This window comes from Triticum dicoccoides, chromosome 1A, assembly GCF_002162155.2.
Source record: "Triticum dicoccoides isolate Atlit2015 ecotype Zavitan chromosome 1A, WEW_v2.0, whole genome shotgun sequence".
NCBI classification, from domain to species: domain Eukaryota; kingdom Viridiplantae; phylum Streptophyta; class Magnoliopsida; order Poales; family Poaceae; genus Triticum; species Triticum dicoccoides.
In genome coordinates, this window is record NC_041380.1 from 14928013 (window position 1) to 14945150 (window position 17138).

Below are 17138 nucleotides of genomic sequence, written 5' to 3' on the forward strand. Positions count from 1 at the left end.
GGCAGTCTCCAGAAATTTGGGGCCCCGGTGCGAAATGCCAATTGGGCCCCTAAAATTTCTAGGTACTTGCCTTTTTTATATAAACAAATATGAATGAATTCAAACACTACCGAAATTATAGGCTTATCAAGAAATAAAAACAAAAAAAAGACTAAACCTGAGTTTTTGACAAAAAAACTATTTGGGAAATCTTGGTGTGTGATAGCTTGGAGCCTACTATATATCATCCCTGGACAATTTGATTGATGAAAAACTGATTCATATGCACATGTACTCATTAATATTGTAATTCAATAGAACATAGTCTGATATAAACAGGGATTCAGTTTGAGAAAACCCGGTGAACAGATCGGTGATGCCATCACCTTGGGCTTGGCCACCCGCTCCTTTTACTTGTGCAGTGCGATTTGTGACTTGCCGAGACCCCAACGGCCAACAGAATCATGGAAGCAATTCTTCATGTTGGCAAAGCTGTGAGCTACGTCCGAGGGCAGGAGACGAAGGGATCAATCGAGGCCACCCCCGCGGCGGCGCTGCCCTTGGGAAATCCTTTCGCGACCGGGCCCAATTTTGTGCTAGGAGTGAAAAAAAAGCCCAAAGCAAAAATAATATACATGACATTGACCCAAAATCGGGGGCCCTTGGAATTTGGGGGCCCTGTGCGGTCACACAGCCCGCACAGGCCCCTGGACGGCCCTGACAGTAGATTCAGAAGCAAATGACAACAAGAATAAATAAATAGAATTAGTTTTTTTTTTCATCGAAGATGCTGAGCTTGCCAGGAGTGTGTAAATTTATGTTCCCGACACAATCGGCCTTGTTGGTTAAATTTATGGTGTAAGTTGAATCTCGAAAAGCACGGGCACCCTATATTTTAGAACGGAGAAAGTATTTGGGAACTGATTTTGTGTTTGGCCCATGTGGCTCCGGCCCACGGTCAAACACATCCCAGCCCGGCCCGGCCCAGCCCAGCCCATGATGGGTGGTCACCGTGGGCCAGGGGCAGAACCGTCAACCGGTGCCGACCAGCCTGCGGCCACCAAGAGCCGGAGGGGCAGAGAGAGCAGAGAGCGATAAGCAGAGGGAGCTCCTCATCCGCCTGCTCCCTCCCTATATATAATCCCCAATTTCGTCTCCCAGCATATAAAGCCTCCCGATTTCGAACCCCTCCCCCCACTCCTCTCCCCCGATCCGAACCCATTCCCACCTCCTCCTCCCCTCGCCGCGCTCCGCTCCAGGACCCGCCGGATCTCGGCCCCCGAGGGATCATCAATCCGCACCGCAGGTGATTCCCCTCTCCGTCGCCCCTTCGATTCCGCTGCGCAGATCGAATCGCTGCCTGCTGTGTTGCTCTGTCTCCGGGTTCTTGTTGGTCCGTCCGGGATCAGTCCTGCCCGCCGGAACGGGCCGGGAAGCCGTCCCCGGGCCCTCCGCTCTGCTTTTCTAGGGTTCGTTCGTTCGTTCGTTCGTCCGTTAGCGGTGGGAGGGGGGATTCGCCCTTGGGCTTGGCGGATTCCTCGATGGATTCGGTGGGAGGAGAGATGCCGCCGGAATGGAGCGGAACGGAACCCCGCCGGAAAAAAAAAGAGATCTTTTTATTCGTCGTTCCTTGCGGGGGCGGGGGATTGGCTGATCTGCATCTAGCAGAGGAACCGGCCAGATGACGCACGGGAGGGAGGGGCCATTGATTGTGGTTGATGTGTAGTAGTAGTACTAGCTTAGTGCTTGTTCGTATCGAATCATCATCAAATGGGGGATCTTTTGTTCAGAGACGATTCACAGTTTCACATGGCATGGATGAATCGGCTCTGCTTGTTGTTATAGTACTAGTCTAGTACTAGTCTTTACTCTGTATGTGACATGAATGGATACTTATCTAGCTTGCTGCTAATATCTGACAAAAGCGTGCTTGTTTGGCGCAGGCGAGGCGATATGGCCACCTTCGAGCTGTACAGGCGGTCCACCATTGGCATGTGCCTCACCGAGACGCTCGACGAGATGGTCTCCAGCGGCACCCTCAGCCCTGAGCTCGCCATCCAAGTGCTTGTCCAGTTCGATAAGGTGCGACCGCTGAGACGTTCTTTCTTCGGTTGCCGCCAGTCTTCCCCTTCAGATTGGGGGAGCATGATTCTAGTTATCTTGTGGATGATTTGATTTATGGTATGTCTGTGTTTCTCGTGTGTGCAGTCTATGACGGACGCACTGGAAACCCAAGTGAAGAGCAAGGTTACTGTCAAGGTACATGGTTCGGAAAAAAAAAGCTGTCATTTTTCGCGCCATTTCGGTGTTTGCCTGCTCGGTGGGCTCGTTATTACTTGCCGTATGCTGCTGTGAATTAATTTGTCGGGTTCTAAAAAGGTTATGACCTTTTGGGGTATAATAAATAGTTTTGCTGTTCTAGATAGCGGTCAATCAATATCCGCACGACACTTGGTACCAGTGCTAAGTTTGCACTGCAGTTTAGCTTGTTTGTTCACATCGCAGACCTCTGTAAAGGAAACAAACCTTAACTTTTCTTGTTTTGCTACATATATTGCTTACTTAAGATATCGTTCACAGTTTCCAAGGCCATAAGGGCGAAGATCCTGGGAAATATGTCTTGCATACGTTGTTCTGAGTTCAAGGGATGTCAGTCAATTTGGGGAAACTCTGGAATTGTGTAAAAAACCTGTTTTACTAAACAAAACCTGTTGACAACTTGACATAATCTGTGTTCATATCTAAAAAGATCTTCTTAAGCTACCACTTACTCATTGTGACCATAGTTTCGGACTTTCGGTCACCTTAATTTACATGATGTCAAACAGTACTGGTTTTTCTCAATAACCAAAGCATTAACATGGAATTTGGAAGAAAATATCCTTTTGTAGCACAAATGAATTGCAGTGGAACGCGTTGGGATTTTTTTCTTGCCTGATTGATCTTGAATAAAATGAATGAAGTTATCAACATAGTATCAAATAACTTCTGATATCTGATTGTGGTTCAAGGTTCACCGTAAAAAAACTAAACCAAACAGGATTAGCCCTTGGTGGCATCTTTTGCTAGGAAGAAAGGCGAGCACCAAACTTTGCGGAGGCTGAGCCTCGAACGCGGGTTGCCAGGCTGCGAGCACTTCAGCCGCTCTAGCTAGCCACCCGAGCAGACGCTTGGTCTTGCTCATGGTTCACTATAGCAGGTGCCATCTTTCACCATAGCAGGCGCCATTAAGGATTTCATTGATTACTAGATATGGTTCACTGTTTCCAAGGCCGTAAAGGGCAAAGGTCCTGGGGAATCTGTTTGTATACATTGTTCTGAGTTCTAGGGATGTCGCACAATCTGGGGTAACTCTGGAATTGTGTAAAAAAAGAACTTTTTGCAAAACAAAACATGTCGACATAATGCATGTTTTACAACTAAAAAAGGAGCTTCTGAAGCTGCCACTTACTCCCTCTGTAAACAAATATAAGACGTTTTAGATCACTACTTAAATATTTGTTTACAGAGGGAGTATTTCTTATTTTTCTTTTGTATCAGTCACCTCGATTTGCATGATTTCAGATACTACTGGATTTTCTCACTATCCAAGACATTAACATGCGTTGGTGATTCACAAATATCCTGCTGGATTTCCTTTATATCCAAAACATTGACATGTTGACATTAACTGTATGTTGAAAAAAAATCCTTTTACGGCACAAATGAATTGGAGTGGCACGCATTGAAATTTTTCGCTTGCCTGAAGTTGTCAACAATAGTTTTAAATGACTTTTGGTATCAGATATGATGGTTCATGATTCACCCTAAAAAAAACCTCGCCCAACCAGCACCACACCTGCGGAGGCTGAGCCTCGAACGCGGATGGGCGGGCTGCGAGCACTTTCAGCCTGCTCTAGCCAGCCATCCCAGAAGACACTCTGTCTCGTTCATGGTTCAGTTGCCAAAGGATTTCATTGACTCCTTGTGTCCACATTGTATTTGAACCTGGTAGAGAACTGATCAGAAACTTGAATCCCCTGTCTTTTTGGATTGAACAATTATTTTGTTTGCTTTCAACTACGTGTAGCACTTTTACATTTTTTTTCTGTCAAAAAGGAGTCCCCTGTCTTTTTATAGAAACCAAAGGTAATTGACCTGCAACACCTTCTGAACAAATGCCACTTGTGGCATGAAACAAAAAATATAGGCATATACAGTTTTTGTGGTACACATCATATTACTATTATCTTTGAAATTGCTAAACAGTGAGCAGACTAGGTGGTATCCGGGCATGTTGTTGGTCCCACTCCCCAGTGAGCAGACTAAACCCTATTCCCTCCTCAACTCTGTTACCACCCTGTGTGGGCCGCCCTGGCGCCCTTGCCTGCAGCTGAAACTTCTCCCTATCAACAGCCATGACTACCACCTCTGCCACGTTCCATCCACCAATATCCCACCACATAACACCCAGCTATACAAACTCCAGTTGATCTTAGCTGCTGGCTTCCTTGAATAAGTTTGCGTTCGCAAATGCCTGCAGGAAACCCTAAGATTGCGAGTAACAGATATGGAGAACCAGATCAATGATATCTTTAAGTAACACCACTCAGAGCAGGCTCTGTTCCATTTTTAAATTGACCAGCATGCTAATGCTACAACAAACATTGTGAATTCAGATTCGATCAGCAATCTGCATTTGATATCTTTGTTACTGGAGGCTATACAACGAGCCACCATCATCACTAACTCAATCTTGTGCCTTTGTGTGCTCATAAATGCTGCCTGTAGCCTGTTTTTTGTACTCGAAAACATCTAAAGCATATAATCACCATTTTTCTGTACGTTGCTGGGCCTAGCTAATAGAGCACAGAGGGTGCAAGCATGGACTGGTTCCTGGCTTCCTGTTGCTGCTTGTGTGGCGTTCTTCTAGAGGGTTGACGGTGTGTGTATAACCTGGCATTGACCTGGATTCTTGGTTGCAACTTTACGGATGGAACCTGGCATCGATCAATCTCCTGTCAATTTGCTGAAACTGTTCCCACAAAAACAACTTGAATTTTTCTTGAAAACGTGTAGAGTTGTCCAATTGGTTCAGTAAACCCAGATACTCTTTGCCGTTCTAGGAAACCTCTTTTGTTTAATGGATCTCTTTTAGTCGATGCGTGGACTGATTCGGGGGGAGATATTTCCAGCTTTTTAATACTGTCACCACAAATTGAGCTGTGGTTCAGACTTGCGTGCTTCTCATTGACATGGTCGTCACTGCATCTGCATTCCTCATGCCTGTCCGTTTCTGGGTACAAGGCCATCTGCACACCCTGTTGTCTGCTTGAGCTGTAGCTCAGACTGTGTGCTGATAACTCAATTCCGCATTGCGCTGATAATCCATCAGGTTAATGCCGTCGCTACGAAATTCAGCTCTAGTTCAGACTTTTTCTTCTCATTGCCATGATTCTCACTGCATCCAGCTTAGAGTGATAACCTTTGTCAGAATAATACTCATTCATGTTCCTTTTTTTTTCTGTGTATATATGCAGGGCCATCTGCACACCTACAGGTTCTGCGACAACGTGTGGACATTCATCCTGACGGACGCGCAGTTCAAGAACGAGGAGACGACTGAGCAGGTGGGCAAGGTGAAGATCGTGGCCTGCGACTCCAAGCTACTCAGCCAATAAGCAGCTCGCTGCTGACTCCCGGAGGCGGGGCTCATTCGATCCCCGCCTCCGCTAGAGAACACCACCACCACCACACCACCCTCTTCATAATCCATGGGTACCTGTAGAAGGATCTCATGCGATGCGACCCTAGAGCATCGCATCGCATCGCAGCCACAGAACTTTTTCCGATCCTTGCCGTGTAATGTTGTTTCCCTGAACTTTTGATATAACTGGTGACTGGAATGAGTAAGTAGCAATCAAAACTTTGTTTGGAAATGTGATGAGACATTTAGCACATCTTGTGTGATGACGGCGTTTTTCCCCGAACTTATGCCGGATTTTCCCAGGCTGCGATGTTATTAATATGTAGCTGGGCTGGGATTTTTCTGGCCGAGAAATGCTTGTTGCTGCCAACAGCAAGCAGAAAAGCAGGCATTTTTCTTGGCAAACCTTGTTTTGTTTGCAATGCAGTTTCAGCTGGAAAAGTCAAGATGTATGTGTTCCCCTCCGTGTTGAGCTGAGCTCCAATGCCAAGCCTGCACCAGGCAGCACAGCCCTGCAAGCTAAGCTATTGTTGCAATTGGTGGCAGAGAAGAGAATCAAAGCTGAGCCGAATGACCGGTGACAAGAGTGAGCAGAGCTGCTCTGCTTTTCTGTGCAGGGCCAGAGCAGAGGCCAGAGGGGCTAGAGAGAGAGAGAGAGAGAGAGAAGGAATAATAACTGCGTGCATGCATGAGGTGGCTTCCACTGGCAATGGCCACCTTTCAGTTCAGTTCAGGTCTGATTGCTGCTGACCATGAAAGATACTGTAACACACACACACACACACACACACAATTGCTTCAGTCTTCACCAGGGCACCACTGTTCGTCCTCCTTGACAGAAAAACATGGGAGAAAAATCAAACAGTTTACACAGTGCAAGAGGAAGCTGTGGTGTGTGATTCTTGTCTTGGCTGCTCCAACCAGCAAGCTACACATGTCCATTCATGGCAAGTTCCAACCCCCTTCCTTCCTCCCATTAAGCCATCATCATCATTGCAAAAACAAAAAGGTGCCCTTTTTGAGTGTGAGAAAGTTAGTGGCATGCAAGCTCAGCCTTGACGGCCACACACTTGCTCAGAAAACAGGGGGAGGGGAGGCAGCCAAAGCTCTCTTCCATGTGCCTGCCTAGTTTCAGCTGCTCTACTACCAATCCACTGAGAATTCAGAGCCTTTTGAACATGCTTTTTCACAGACAGTCCAAATTACTACAAGCTGGAAAGGCCTATTGTGATTCTTGTGTTTGCTACTGCTCCAGTCAGCAACCTACACGTATCCATTCCTTTTCTTTTTCTTTTGAACACAGTTCAAGTTCAGACTCCTACGTACGCCCATACACTCATCCTTATGAACACCAGTGTCAAAGTCTAGGATTTGAACCCTGGTGGTTAGCCACGTTTACACTCTTTAAGCCATTGTTTTTGCAACAAAAGGAAAAAATATGTGTGTTCCTTTTCAGTGTGGCAAGTGGCATTATGCAGAAGGAAAGCTCGGCATTAATGGCTAAGCACTCACGCTCAGGTCCTAAAACCAAACACTACACGTATGTATACACACCATTGTTTTCTTCTTCTTGGGGGTCGCTTTCCAACATGGCTTGCCTCCCAAGTTCCCTCATGAAAAAGGCCCATCCATCGATCCTCAAAAAGGAAAAACAAAAAGTCCCCTCCATCCAAAAACGCACTGATAATTAAGTCAGGGTGGCCATGATGAGCAACACTCCTCTTCAGTGTTTGGTTTAATTAACGGCGCAAGTTGCATCATCCGTTTTGTTTATTCCACATGCTCCCAATCTTTGTTTGTTCTGTAGCGCCAGAGTTCCGTACGAAGGCTTCGTTGTTTTCTACTCCCTCGTCCGGAAATACTTGTCCTAAAAATAGGTAAAATGGATGTATTTATAACTAAAACAAATCTAGACACAACCATTTTAAGGACAAGTATTTCCGGACGGAGGGAGTATTTAAGGACAAGTATAAGAAAACAATCGGTTTATTTTGAATTAATCAACTTTGTTATACTTTTCATACGGGTACGGCAGCAGGCCAAGTTTTTTTTCCCCCAAAAAAGTTTCAGATATTTTCAACTTTTTTATAATTACTATTTCTCTTTTTGCATACCATGTGCATATTACACACCCAAGAGCCAAGGGGTGTTTTTTCCAAGATCCCACCACCTTCACATTAAGTCATGTATCATCATCATTATTGCAAAAAAAGGCAAACTTTTTGGCATGAGTGATTGCAAGTGGCATGCAGAAAGGAAGCTCAACCTTAATGGCTAAGCACTCACTCAGACCCAGGCCCAGGTCTCAAACAAACACACTGCATGTACACATTGTTTTTCCTTTGGTGTCACTTTCCAACTTGGCTTGGCTCCCAAGTTCCCTCACAAAGGTGATTAACTAACTACTGTTACTTATTAGAAAGAGAAGCAAAAAAAGGCCATGGAGGCAATTAATTAATTAACAGTTAGATCAGGATTCAGGACAGAGACAAACAAACCTGGTCATGAACAAGTTGCGCCATTTGTTTAACCAGATGCCACATGCCCCCAATGCTCTCTATAATTCTTTCTGTGCCAGGCAGGGTTCCGTACAGGGCAACGTGCCTTGGTGACAACAAAGGTCAGAAATATGCCTGCCTGCTTAATCCAAATTGTTGTCACATTAGGATAAGAGCAAGATGGATGAGACCAATAAATACCGCATTGTTTTCTAGTACCATTTTTTTGCACTGCACATGGAGATATTTTCTTGCATATAAATAATAATATACAGCAGTATATGTAAAAAACTTGAACAATTAGGACAGTTGCAATCAGGAGATCAAATGGTTCATGTTGACAGTCAAAATAATTAGCTTTCCTGGAGAGAACTAAGCATTCTGCCCTCACCTAACCGATTCCTATTAAGGTGTCATTTTCGCCATCCTTTTTCTTCTCTTTGGCTTTGCTTTTGAACATGTCATCACACGGGAAGAAAAAGAAAAGAGAAAATATTCGTGTGGCCACAAAGGCGAGGAGGCGGCCACCATGGACGGACGGGCAGCCCGGTTTGTTTATATGTGATGTGATGAATGCCACATGAGGCTGCTCTGCTGACCCGCCCACCCCCTCCCTGCTCTGCTCTGCCATTACTTGGCGTGTGCTGCTGCCGCTGCTGGGGTGAAAAGGAGAGAGAAGAAGAAGAATAGAAGAGCAAGCAGTGAGACCTCTAAGATAAGAGAGAGAAAGAGAAAGAGAATAAGAGCAAGGAGGAGATGGAGGTGCAGGCTCGCCATGGCGTCCTGCCAACAGGGAGGCAGCAGCACCTCCATGGCCATGGCCAATCTCACCATCAAGCTCCCGCGGGTAGGGGTCTCTGCAAGAACTCTTGGCCATTCTCTTCTTCCCCCCTCTTGGCCGACAGTTCTTCGCTCTTTTTTTGTTTCTCCTGTCCAGTGATCTTCCTCCGCATTCTCAATAGAAATTTTATTTCTTGGGCAGCCATTGCTCTGTTTGATCGAATCTTTGGAAGGCTCCGTTTGGTTCTTGTGGTGCTCTGCTCTCTCAAATTTATGCCCCCCTCCCTCCTCCCCTTTTCCCCGTCTCCCCTGGCTTTACTGGCTTCCGAGGAGTGGCTTGCGCTTTGATCTCTGGGTCAAAAACTTTCTGGGAGGTTTGTTTGTGCCTCATCTATCTTCTTGTTCCATTATTAGAAGCAGGAGCAACAGAGGCAAAAAAATTTCTTGTTTTCAGGGATGCATCATGCAGGTACAGTGAAAGATCGGCTCCGCACAAGGAAAAGATTCTCAATAGTGAAATTTATTAGATATGATGGTCTTTTAACCTTTTGATTCCTGGGAACCAGTAGTAGCAAGGCCTGCAGTGTGAATCACCAGAGAGAGGGAGAGAGGGATTTGTGTGGGAAATTTGGGCTTATCTGCATATTGTCTGTGATCCAGTTGGCTCACAGCTTTTGTGACTCCCCTTCTTTCCTAAAAATGCCCTGAAAGTTCAGACAAAATTCATAAATGCAGTTGAAAAACAAAATGCAGCTGTGAACTCACTGATTTTCCCTCTTCTCAGAGGCACTGATTCCATGTCTTTCACTACTGTATAACAAAACAAACAAATTTGCAGGAGAGGATGAGTGGTGGGAGTACTTCCCATGCCCCTTCTGCTACATTGAGGTGGAGGTCCCCTTCCTCTGTGACCACCTGCAGGAGGAGCACTGCTTTGACATGAGGAATGCTGTAAGAACAAACCATTGTGCATTTCCCAATCTGGTGATTGAGTGGCTTCTCTTGATGTAACAAATCTGCATTTCCCTCTGGTGATTGAGTGGCTTCTTCTTCTTCTTCCAGGTGTGCCCGATCTGCGCCGACAACCTCGGGGCCGACACGGCCGGGCATTTCAGGGAGCAGCACTCACAACAACTCAAGGTTCGGTGAAAGTTCATATTTACTTCCAGTAATGTCATGAACAGACACTGCAATCAATTTGCAAACCACAGTGCAGCTTACTGGTATCATTGGCATTTTGATCGCAGATGAGGAAGTCTTCTTCTTCCAGGGCAGGAGCAGCAGATGACAAGGAAGCGTATGAAGATGATGACTCCTACTATGAAGAATCATCATACATCATGGGCAGGCCAGTACCTGATGATCATTCACCTGACCCTCTGCTCTCCCAGTTCATCTGCACGGTCGCGCCTCCGGTCGTCGATCCGGAGCCCAGCAAGGCCGAGGAGGAGGATCATGCTGCACCGTCCTCGGATGATCAGAGGTATGATTAGTGCAGATACTGTTGAAGGTTGGGAGTGAAAGATGGCCCTGAATATGAACAATGGTGGCTGACTGCCCCAAATGATCTGCTTCCTTCTTGCTTGCAGGCTGAATCAGGTTGTCTTGGACGATGCGTCGAAGAAGGACCTCGAGGAGCGGTTGCGGAGGGTCGAGTTTGTGAAGCAGATGCTGATGACAACGATAGCTTGGGACTGATTATCCAGGGCTGGTTATAGCACTTGACTAGCTAGGATTGCTCAGGATCTTGGAAGTGCCATTTTTGTTGAGATTGACCCTTTGGTACATGTATACCTGCAACCTTGGATACCTGAATTGACCAATCTTGATCCTTTTAAGCTAAGCTTTGGTTATCATCATGTCTCTTTCCAGGAGAAACCAGTTGGACTCTTCTTTACATAATTGATTGACAGACACCCACTCTTTTGCATTAAAGTACACATAATGCAAGAACATAAACTTTCTCAGCAAAGAAGAAACATCCAGCAAGTACATTGTACAAGCAAAAAAAATGGCAGGTAGAATCGCACCATATTTGATCAAAAATAATGTATTGGACATCAAAATTTGCGGCAGAAGAGCTACAAGGAGTGGATCCTGCAAAACATAGGGCTATCCATTCACTATAGTTTTGCAAATAACAGAACTGCGACAGTCATACATTGTTCAGGCTTAACAAATGAATTCCTTGACTCCAAGGAGACCTAAGAAGTCAGATTGCAGATTCATGTAGACCATACTGCTGCATCAGCGGCTTGCACCACGACCATGAGTGCTCAGTGCCTCAGTCCACCACATGTCTAGAAATAGCTGCTCTCGATCGCAATCTTCCAAAGGGCATGGCCAATTCTCATAGGTATCCCTTGGTGATTTGTTCTTGCAGTTCGTCGAAGTTCCAAGCATCATTGACCGAATAGTCACCTGTGAAGCAGACATAAAAATCAATGGCATAAAAGTACTTGCATTTTCCAAGCCAAAGAGACTTATGTGCCTTGAAAACACATATGTATATAACGCTCGTATATACTTCCTCCGTCCCAAAATTCTTGTCTTAAATTTGTCTAGATACGGATGTATCTAACACTAAAACGAAACTAGATACATCTGTATTTAGACAAATCTAAGACAAGAATTTTGGGACGGAGGGACTATATACTAGTAAAAAAACACAGGATGTATATAATGCTCATATAAAACATACCAATTGAGTCCCTCCGAAGGGCAGTTAAATGAGCACAGCTGCAGAAAAATGCATACATTAGATTTAGTCATCACAACGTATCAGCATACAAAAGGTGGAGGTATCCAAGGACAGTAGTAACTCATGACAACTACAACAACAGGATTCTTCTCAGACCACACATGAAAAGATAAAAGTGAACCATTAAATGCTTCCAGAAAAATAAAATGGAAGACACTTTTGTGATACTATAGTCAACAGAATCAGTACCACAAGCTAGTCAACTATGGTACAATAGTTAAATTCCAAAAAAGAACCCCCCAGTTCAATGAAATGCAAATACTTGTTGCACATGAAATTCTATCACTCACTGGGGAGAATACAAGTTGCTGAACTAATAAGATGATAACAAGGTAACATGATATTTGCACACACACACACACACTTGTAACACAATCTTCTTTTCGAGAAGCGAAGAAATAAATATGAAGGTAATTATGGCCTTTTATTCAGTTAAAGCATGTCACGCATAGAGGAATATATGCAAACACAACAAAGCTCTACAACAAGAATAATAGAGCAGACCTTCGAAGCGCTTTCCCCAAGTCTGCACAGAGGGACCGAATATATGTTCCTTTCGAGCAAGTAACTCGAAATATCAAATTTTGCCTGTAGATTGTAAATAAAATTTATCTTCAAGGGGATTCAAACATGGCATGAGAGTATGACACGCTTAAGTCTGGATCTATATTGTCCACTTGGAATTTGAAGGTCGGAAAAGGAAGAATACCTGTCTTCTAAACTGCGCTCAATATCAAACTTGTATATTGATATACGTCTTGGTGAAAGCTCTATCGATTCGCCCCTCCTTGCCTTGTCATACATTTTTTCACCACCAACCTGATGGCGATGATCAATTGCAAAAACACAAGTTATGAACCTATTGCATCATGGTTGGTTGATAAGCGGTGAGTAATAGGCATGAAAAACCCATGTGCCAACACACTGAAGACATAACAATTAAAAATTATATTGTCCCAGCATCATAGCCTACTATTATTCGATATAATATTAATGGATTATCTATCATCCTCTTGCTTGGCCGAAGAACGGAATATACTGGTAATTCTACATTTCTGTGACAAGATAATGTAATCACAAGTGTACAAATGGCTAGCCAAGGATCAAAAACCATACCCAATTACAACTTCATGTCATTATTTACAGCAGCTACAGTATGATAGGGCGGCTATGCTGCTATGGTGAAAAAAATGCATCTTATCTTTCAATGCCCTTCTCTTTTTTTCCCCATAAATACGAACAGCGTAGACTGTTATGCAAATGAGGCGTGAGACATGTTGTGCAGACCATCCAGGTTACAAAGACACTCATCCATAGATAATAAGAAGTTAGAAAGTAAAGGACTAGCAACAGCATGACATAAATTACAATCAGTAAACAATGGCTTCAGTATACAAGAATATAGTGTACCTTAATGGCAGAAAACATCGGAGGAACTTGCCATATTTCACCCATGAATGATGCTGCTGCCTTTCTAATATCTTCATCTTTGATGTGTTCCCATGATTCCCTCTGAATAACCTGTCCACAAATGGGAATGGTTAGGCATAATATAAACTAAATGGCACGTGATTCAAATCAAGCAGGTGTGAACATTAACAGTTTTCAGTAGGTAGCTAGGATTGAGGGACAAAGAACAATTGGATGTGACTTATTGTCCTTGAATAAAAGGTGAGATTGAATAAATCAAAATTTAAGATCCTAATGGCAACATATCAGGTGCAAATCTTCAGGGCCCAATAGTATAACCTGGCTTTATTCAGCACCAAAAAAACATGAAAATTAATGCAATTTATTATGTAGTCTATGAAGTGTTATAGCACTCTTCAAAATATCAGCACCAAACTCAAAATGTGTTAAAAGAAACAAAGGAAAGATAAGTTCAGTGTGAATAGTAACAGTATCCCCTTTCCTTCTGATTCAATCTGTCACAATTTTCACATTATTCCTACTAACAGAAAATGAATTTGAAGTTCAAGATATACATGTAGAGTAAGTTCAGAAGTACATGTATACTTATTCATGTTGATTTGGTGCCTCAACTGACCAAGTTCTATGACCTAGGGTGGTTTGCACCTCAAACCTCGTATGTGTTGGTCTTAAACACACTGATTTCTGTGACATTGTATATAGCATGATTTCTGTGACATTGTATATAGCAAAAGGATAGAATTAAAATCATCACAATTCAGAGGATAACACAAATTCGTATAGAGTTCAACTACACTAACTGAGAATGAGACATTGGTCATATCAGTCAACAAGGTAATCACTAATCAGGTGTTTTATTTTTCAGGATAGAATATCTACATTCCAGTTTGGTGCATTGAACATTCCATAGGTAGCATAACTAATTGTGAATCTAATAAGTTGGTATTCCATTATACTTCCTCATATGATTCAGATCATATAAGTCAAAAGTAGACCCATTTGATAGTTCCTATAATAGAAGAATGCTCAGCAGATCAATGTAAAGATATTAAGATATATACTGGTGAATCTGCATCCCAGGTTGATGTTGCTTCTCCAAGCCGGAAAACACCACTATAGCCTTTAACCATGCCTTGATATCTTGAAATCACAAAAACAATGAGTCAGGAAATAAGCTTTAAGTTAATGCTAGTGCAGGGGAGACGACTACGATGTCATCAGTCCAGTTCTTCAGAATGCAGATGATATTATTCCAAGACATAACAATATAGAATAACTTGAAATTGAAATGTGATCATTGAAAGGAAGATTGTTCCAGTAACCATGAAGGTTTTCCTGAAAAGAGAAGATAAGAAAGTACGTACCTATCAACAACTTTGGTTGCTTTGCCCACACAAACAATCAACAATCCAGTGGCCATAGGATCCAGAGTACCAGCATGGCCAACCTGCAACCGGAGATACCATAAACATGTGGGGGAGCAAAAACCACATTAACCACACACCATGAAAACTGCGAAGTCACCTTTTGCACTTTCACCAACCGCCGTAGTTTTCCACAAACAGTAAATGAGGTCCACCCTGAATTCCGTAAAAATAACATTTTGAGTTGGTAGGAAGACAAGTTCAGTATCATTGCCAATGGCATTTCTTTTACTAATTACATGACTTCAAGAAAACTGTCCAAATAAAAGGTGCTGCTACGGTAACAGGACATGTAATGTATGTACTCACATAAACAAATCAGTAATTCAAAATGCCAAATCTAAACTCATAAAGCATGAACTCCAGATCAGGACCATTTTATGGAAAAGTTCGTGAACCTGCAATGTTACATATACATCTGAATTCAAATGTACCACAACCATCTAACCCACCCATTCTGCCAATTCTAAAAAAGGGCTGCAAGTAAGCATTTACAGACACCGCATCTACATAAAAGGCTGATTGGTGGTATGCATCTCAAAATATGTGCTCATAATTAGCATCACCATCGGCACACTACACAACCAAATACATTGCCACTGCTGTGTTAACAACACACACTGCAATTCAGGTACGCTGATATGGCATTCCCATGAGACTATGAAAGCATTCATCAATGTGGAAGAGAGCGCGTCACCTTTGGGCTTGTCGATGAGCACGACGGTCCCAGTCGGCCCATCCCACCGAGGCGGCAGCTCCGTCCTCGTGCTCGCGAGGTGCGGCCGCGGCCAGTCTTCTTCCTCCCTCTCCGCATCGCGCTTCACCTGCCTCGGCGCCCCTCCCAACACCGGCTTCTTCTTCGCCGTCGAAGCGTCGTCAGCCTTCCCCTCCCCGGGCCCTTTCTTCAGGGCCCTGAAGAACTCCTCCACCTTCCTCTCCAGCACCTCCCCCTTGTCCGCCCCCTCCTTCTTCCCGACCTCCCCGCCCTCCTTCTTCTCCTCCTCGAAGAAGACGAGGCCCTTGTCGGCGTCGGAGGGCGGCGCGGCGGCGTCGGCGGCGACGAAGGCGTTGTCGAGGGACTGCTCCGGGAAGTACTTCTTCTCGAGGCGGTAGAGCATGCGGTAGTGCTTGTCCTTCTCCCAGGGCATGGCGAAGGCGTCGTGGAAGTAGAGCGCCTCCTCGCGCGCGTGCAGCCGCGGAAAGTCCACCACCTCCGGCCGCAGCTCCACCATCTCCGACGTGGTCGTCGGCTTGGTGCCCGTCGTGGCGTCCGGGTCCGGGAGCTGCCGGCTGCGGCGCTTCCGGAGGTACTTCCGCTGCGCGCGGTCGAGAGCGGGTTGCTGCTGCCCGTCGGCGCCCTCCGCGTCGGGCGGCGGGGGGCGGGGGGCGGCGGCGTCGGCGTCGGAGGGGGTGGATTTGGGGGTTTTCACGGGGCGGTGGACGAGGAGGTCGTAGTAGAGAGGGTAGGGGGTGGCGGTGAGGGAGAGGAACCGGCGGGGGAGGCGAGGCGCCGGCGAGAGGAGCAGCGCCGCCGCCGTGGCCACTGCCGGTCGGCCGCTGCGAAGCATCTCGCCGTCACTCCCCACTCTCTCGTGCGGCTGCGCGACGGCGTTATCGCCGAGACCTTCTTTCTGGGCTCGTCCGTTCGATCTTGAATGGACGGTCCAGATGGACGTTTGTAGAGCAGACAGAAAGAGCCTCTTCAATTTTTTTTTTAAATCAAGAGCCTCTTCAAATTGAAGGGTTTAAATAGTTTGATTCACTAGGGTTTTCCAAGCGATAGCGACGACATTTTCGGTCCTGGACTCAAAGTAGCTACCTGTCTCAAAGCAGTTGCCGTCGACGGCCGAGCTTTGATTTTCTGGATCGTAGTTCCGCACTTCTTCCACAGCTGAAAACATGAGCCAAGGGGAGAACGAAAGCCAAAACATGAGCGACACGTAATGGGAAGATCTGCTGCCAAAACATGAGCGACACAAAATAAAAGTGGCATCATCTTCAGATGTGATGAATTGAAGATGGTTGTCCTGCTCATTGCTGACTGCAAGTGCACTCGAGCTCGAATGGGAAGAGATATGGCTAACAGAGCCCCCGCCTGAAGCAGGCCATCGCAGGCAGTTCAAAAATCAAACTGAATTGTTTCAACGGAATAGATGCTCGGTGTACCGTCGTTTTACACGGCGTCGTCTCCGTATGATACTGTTGAACGGTTCCTACCCTGCCGGTCTCTCTATACTCGCATTGAAGGCAAACACAAACACGCCATTGTCCCATTGGTACACGTAGCGGGAGCAGGCGAGCTCGTCCGCTACATGGCCACTTTCGTATGAGTTGGTGGACAAAGGATGCAAGGGCACTTCATAAGGACTTGAGGACATATTTATGCTCTTAAAACCAGGAGGTAGACACTGAGGTGGCCAAGCATGCTACATCTAACATTACTAAGCTTTCCTCCACTTTTTTTCAAGGTGATGCAAATGTTGGGGTGGGGCAGGGGGCTAGTACTTTTTTTTCTTCAAGGTGTTGCATCCTTTGTCCACCAACAAATCTGCCCCCCCCCCCCCCACACCACACACACA

General features: G+C 45.2%; 3 protein-coding genes across 3 annotated transcripts; 2 read left to right on the plus strand and 1 right to left on the minus strand.

The window, feature by feature from the left end:
- The first annotated feature begins 1095 nt into the window (after window positions 1-1095).
- Window positions 1096-5937, plus strand: LOC119358950 (transcription initiation factor IIA subunit 2-like). Its single transcript, XM_037625326.1, has 4 exons — window positions 1096-1285; window positions 1923-2061; window positions 2188-2238; window positions 5499-5937. Exons 2-4 carry the CDS (start codon window positions 1933-1935, stop codon window positions 5637-5639), a joined length of 321 nt encoding a protein of 106 aa, XP_037481223.1. The 5' UTR covers window positions 1096-1285; window positions 1923-1932; the 3' UTR covers window positions 5640-5937.
- Window positions 5938-8757: 2820 nt separating this feature from the next.
- Window positions 8758-10799, plus strand: LOC119358973 (protein DEHYDRATION-INDUCED 19 homolog 6-like). The gene is made up of 5 exons (XM_037625342.1): window positions 8758-9010; window positions 9782-9894; window positions 10006-10083; window positions 10191-10426; window positions 10533-10799. The coding sequence occupies exons 1-5, from the start codon at window positions 8920-8922 to the stop codon at window positions 10639-10641; spliced, it is 627 nt and encodes a 208-aa protein (XP_037481239.1). The 5' UTR covers window positions 8758-8919; the 3' UTR covers window positions 10642-10799.
- Window positions 10800-10947: 148 nt separating this feature from the next.
- LOC119358962 lies at window positions 10948-16157 on the minus strand. Its single transcript, XM_037625333.1, has 9 exons — window positions 15257-16157; window positions 14660-14715; window positions 14500-14582; window positions 14197-14275; window positions 13115-13225; window positions 12414-12523; window positions 12209-12292; window positions 11645-11682; window positions 10948-11364 (listed from the first exon to the last, which is right to left on the minus strand). Exons 1-9 carry the CDS (start codon window positions 16125-16127, stop codon window positions 11294-11296), a joined length of 1503 nt encoding a protein of 500 aa, XP_037481230.1. The 5' UTR covers window positions 16128-16157; the 3' UTR covers window positions 10948-11293.
- Window positions 16158-17138: the final 981 nt, after the last annotated feature.

Coding starts and splice junctions, on each gene's coding strand:
- LOC119358962 (XM_037625333.1), bottom strand. CDS start 16,127: ATGCTTCGCAGCGGCCGACCGGCAGTGGCCACGGCGGCGGCGCTGCTC. Junction 14,583..14,659: donor GGTTGGTGAAAGTGCAAAAG/GTGACTTCGCAG, acceptor CTCCGGTTGCAG/GTTGGCCATGCTGGTACTCT. Junction 11,683..12,208: donor TTGGGGAAAGCGCTTCGAAG/GTCTGCTCTATT, acceptor ATTTTTCTGCAG/CTGTGCTCATTTAACTGCCC.
- LOC119358973 (XM_037625342.1), top strand. CDS start 8,920: ATGGAGGTGCAGGCTCGCCATGGCGTCCTGCCAACAGGGAGGCAGCAG. Junction 9,895..10,005: donor GCTTTGACATGAGGAATGCT/GTAAGAACAAAC, acceptor TTCTTCTTCCAG/GTGTGCCCGATCTGCGCCGA. Junction 10,427..10,532: donor CCGTCCTCGGATGATCAGAG/GTATGATTAGTG, acceptor TCTTGCTTGCAG/GCTGAATCAGGTTGTCTTGG.
- LOC119358950 (XM_037625326.1), top strand. CDS start 1,933: ATGGCCACCTTCGAGCTGTACAGGCGGTCCACCATTGGCATGTGCCTC. Junction 2,062..2,187: donor TGCTTGTCCAGTTCGATAAG/GTGCGACCGCTG, acceptor TCGTGTGTGCAG/TCTATGACGGACGCACTGGA. Junction 2,239..5,498: donor AGAGCAAGGTTACTGTCAAG/GTACATGGTTCG, acceptor GTATATATGCAG/GGCCATCTGCACACCTACAG.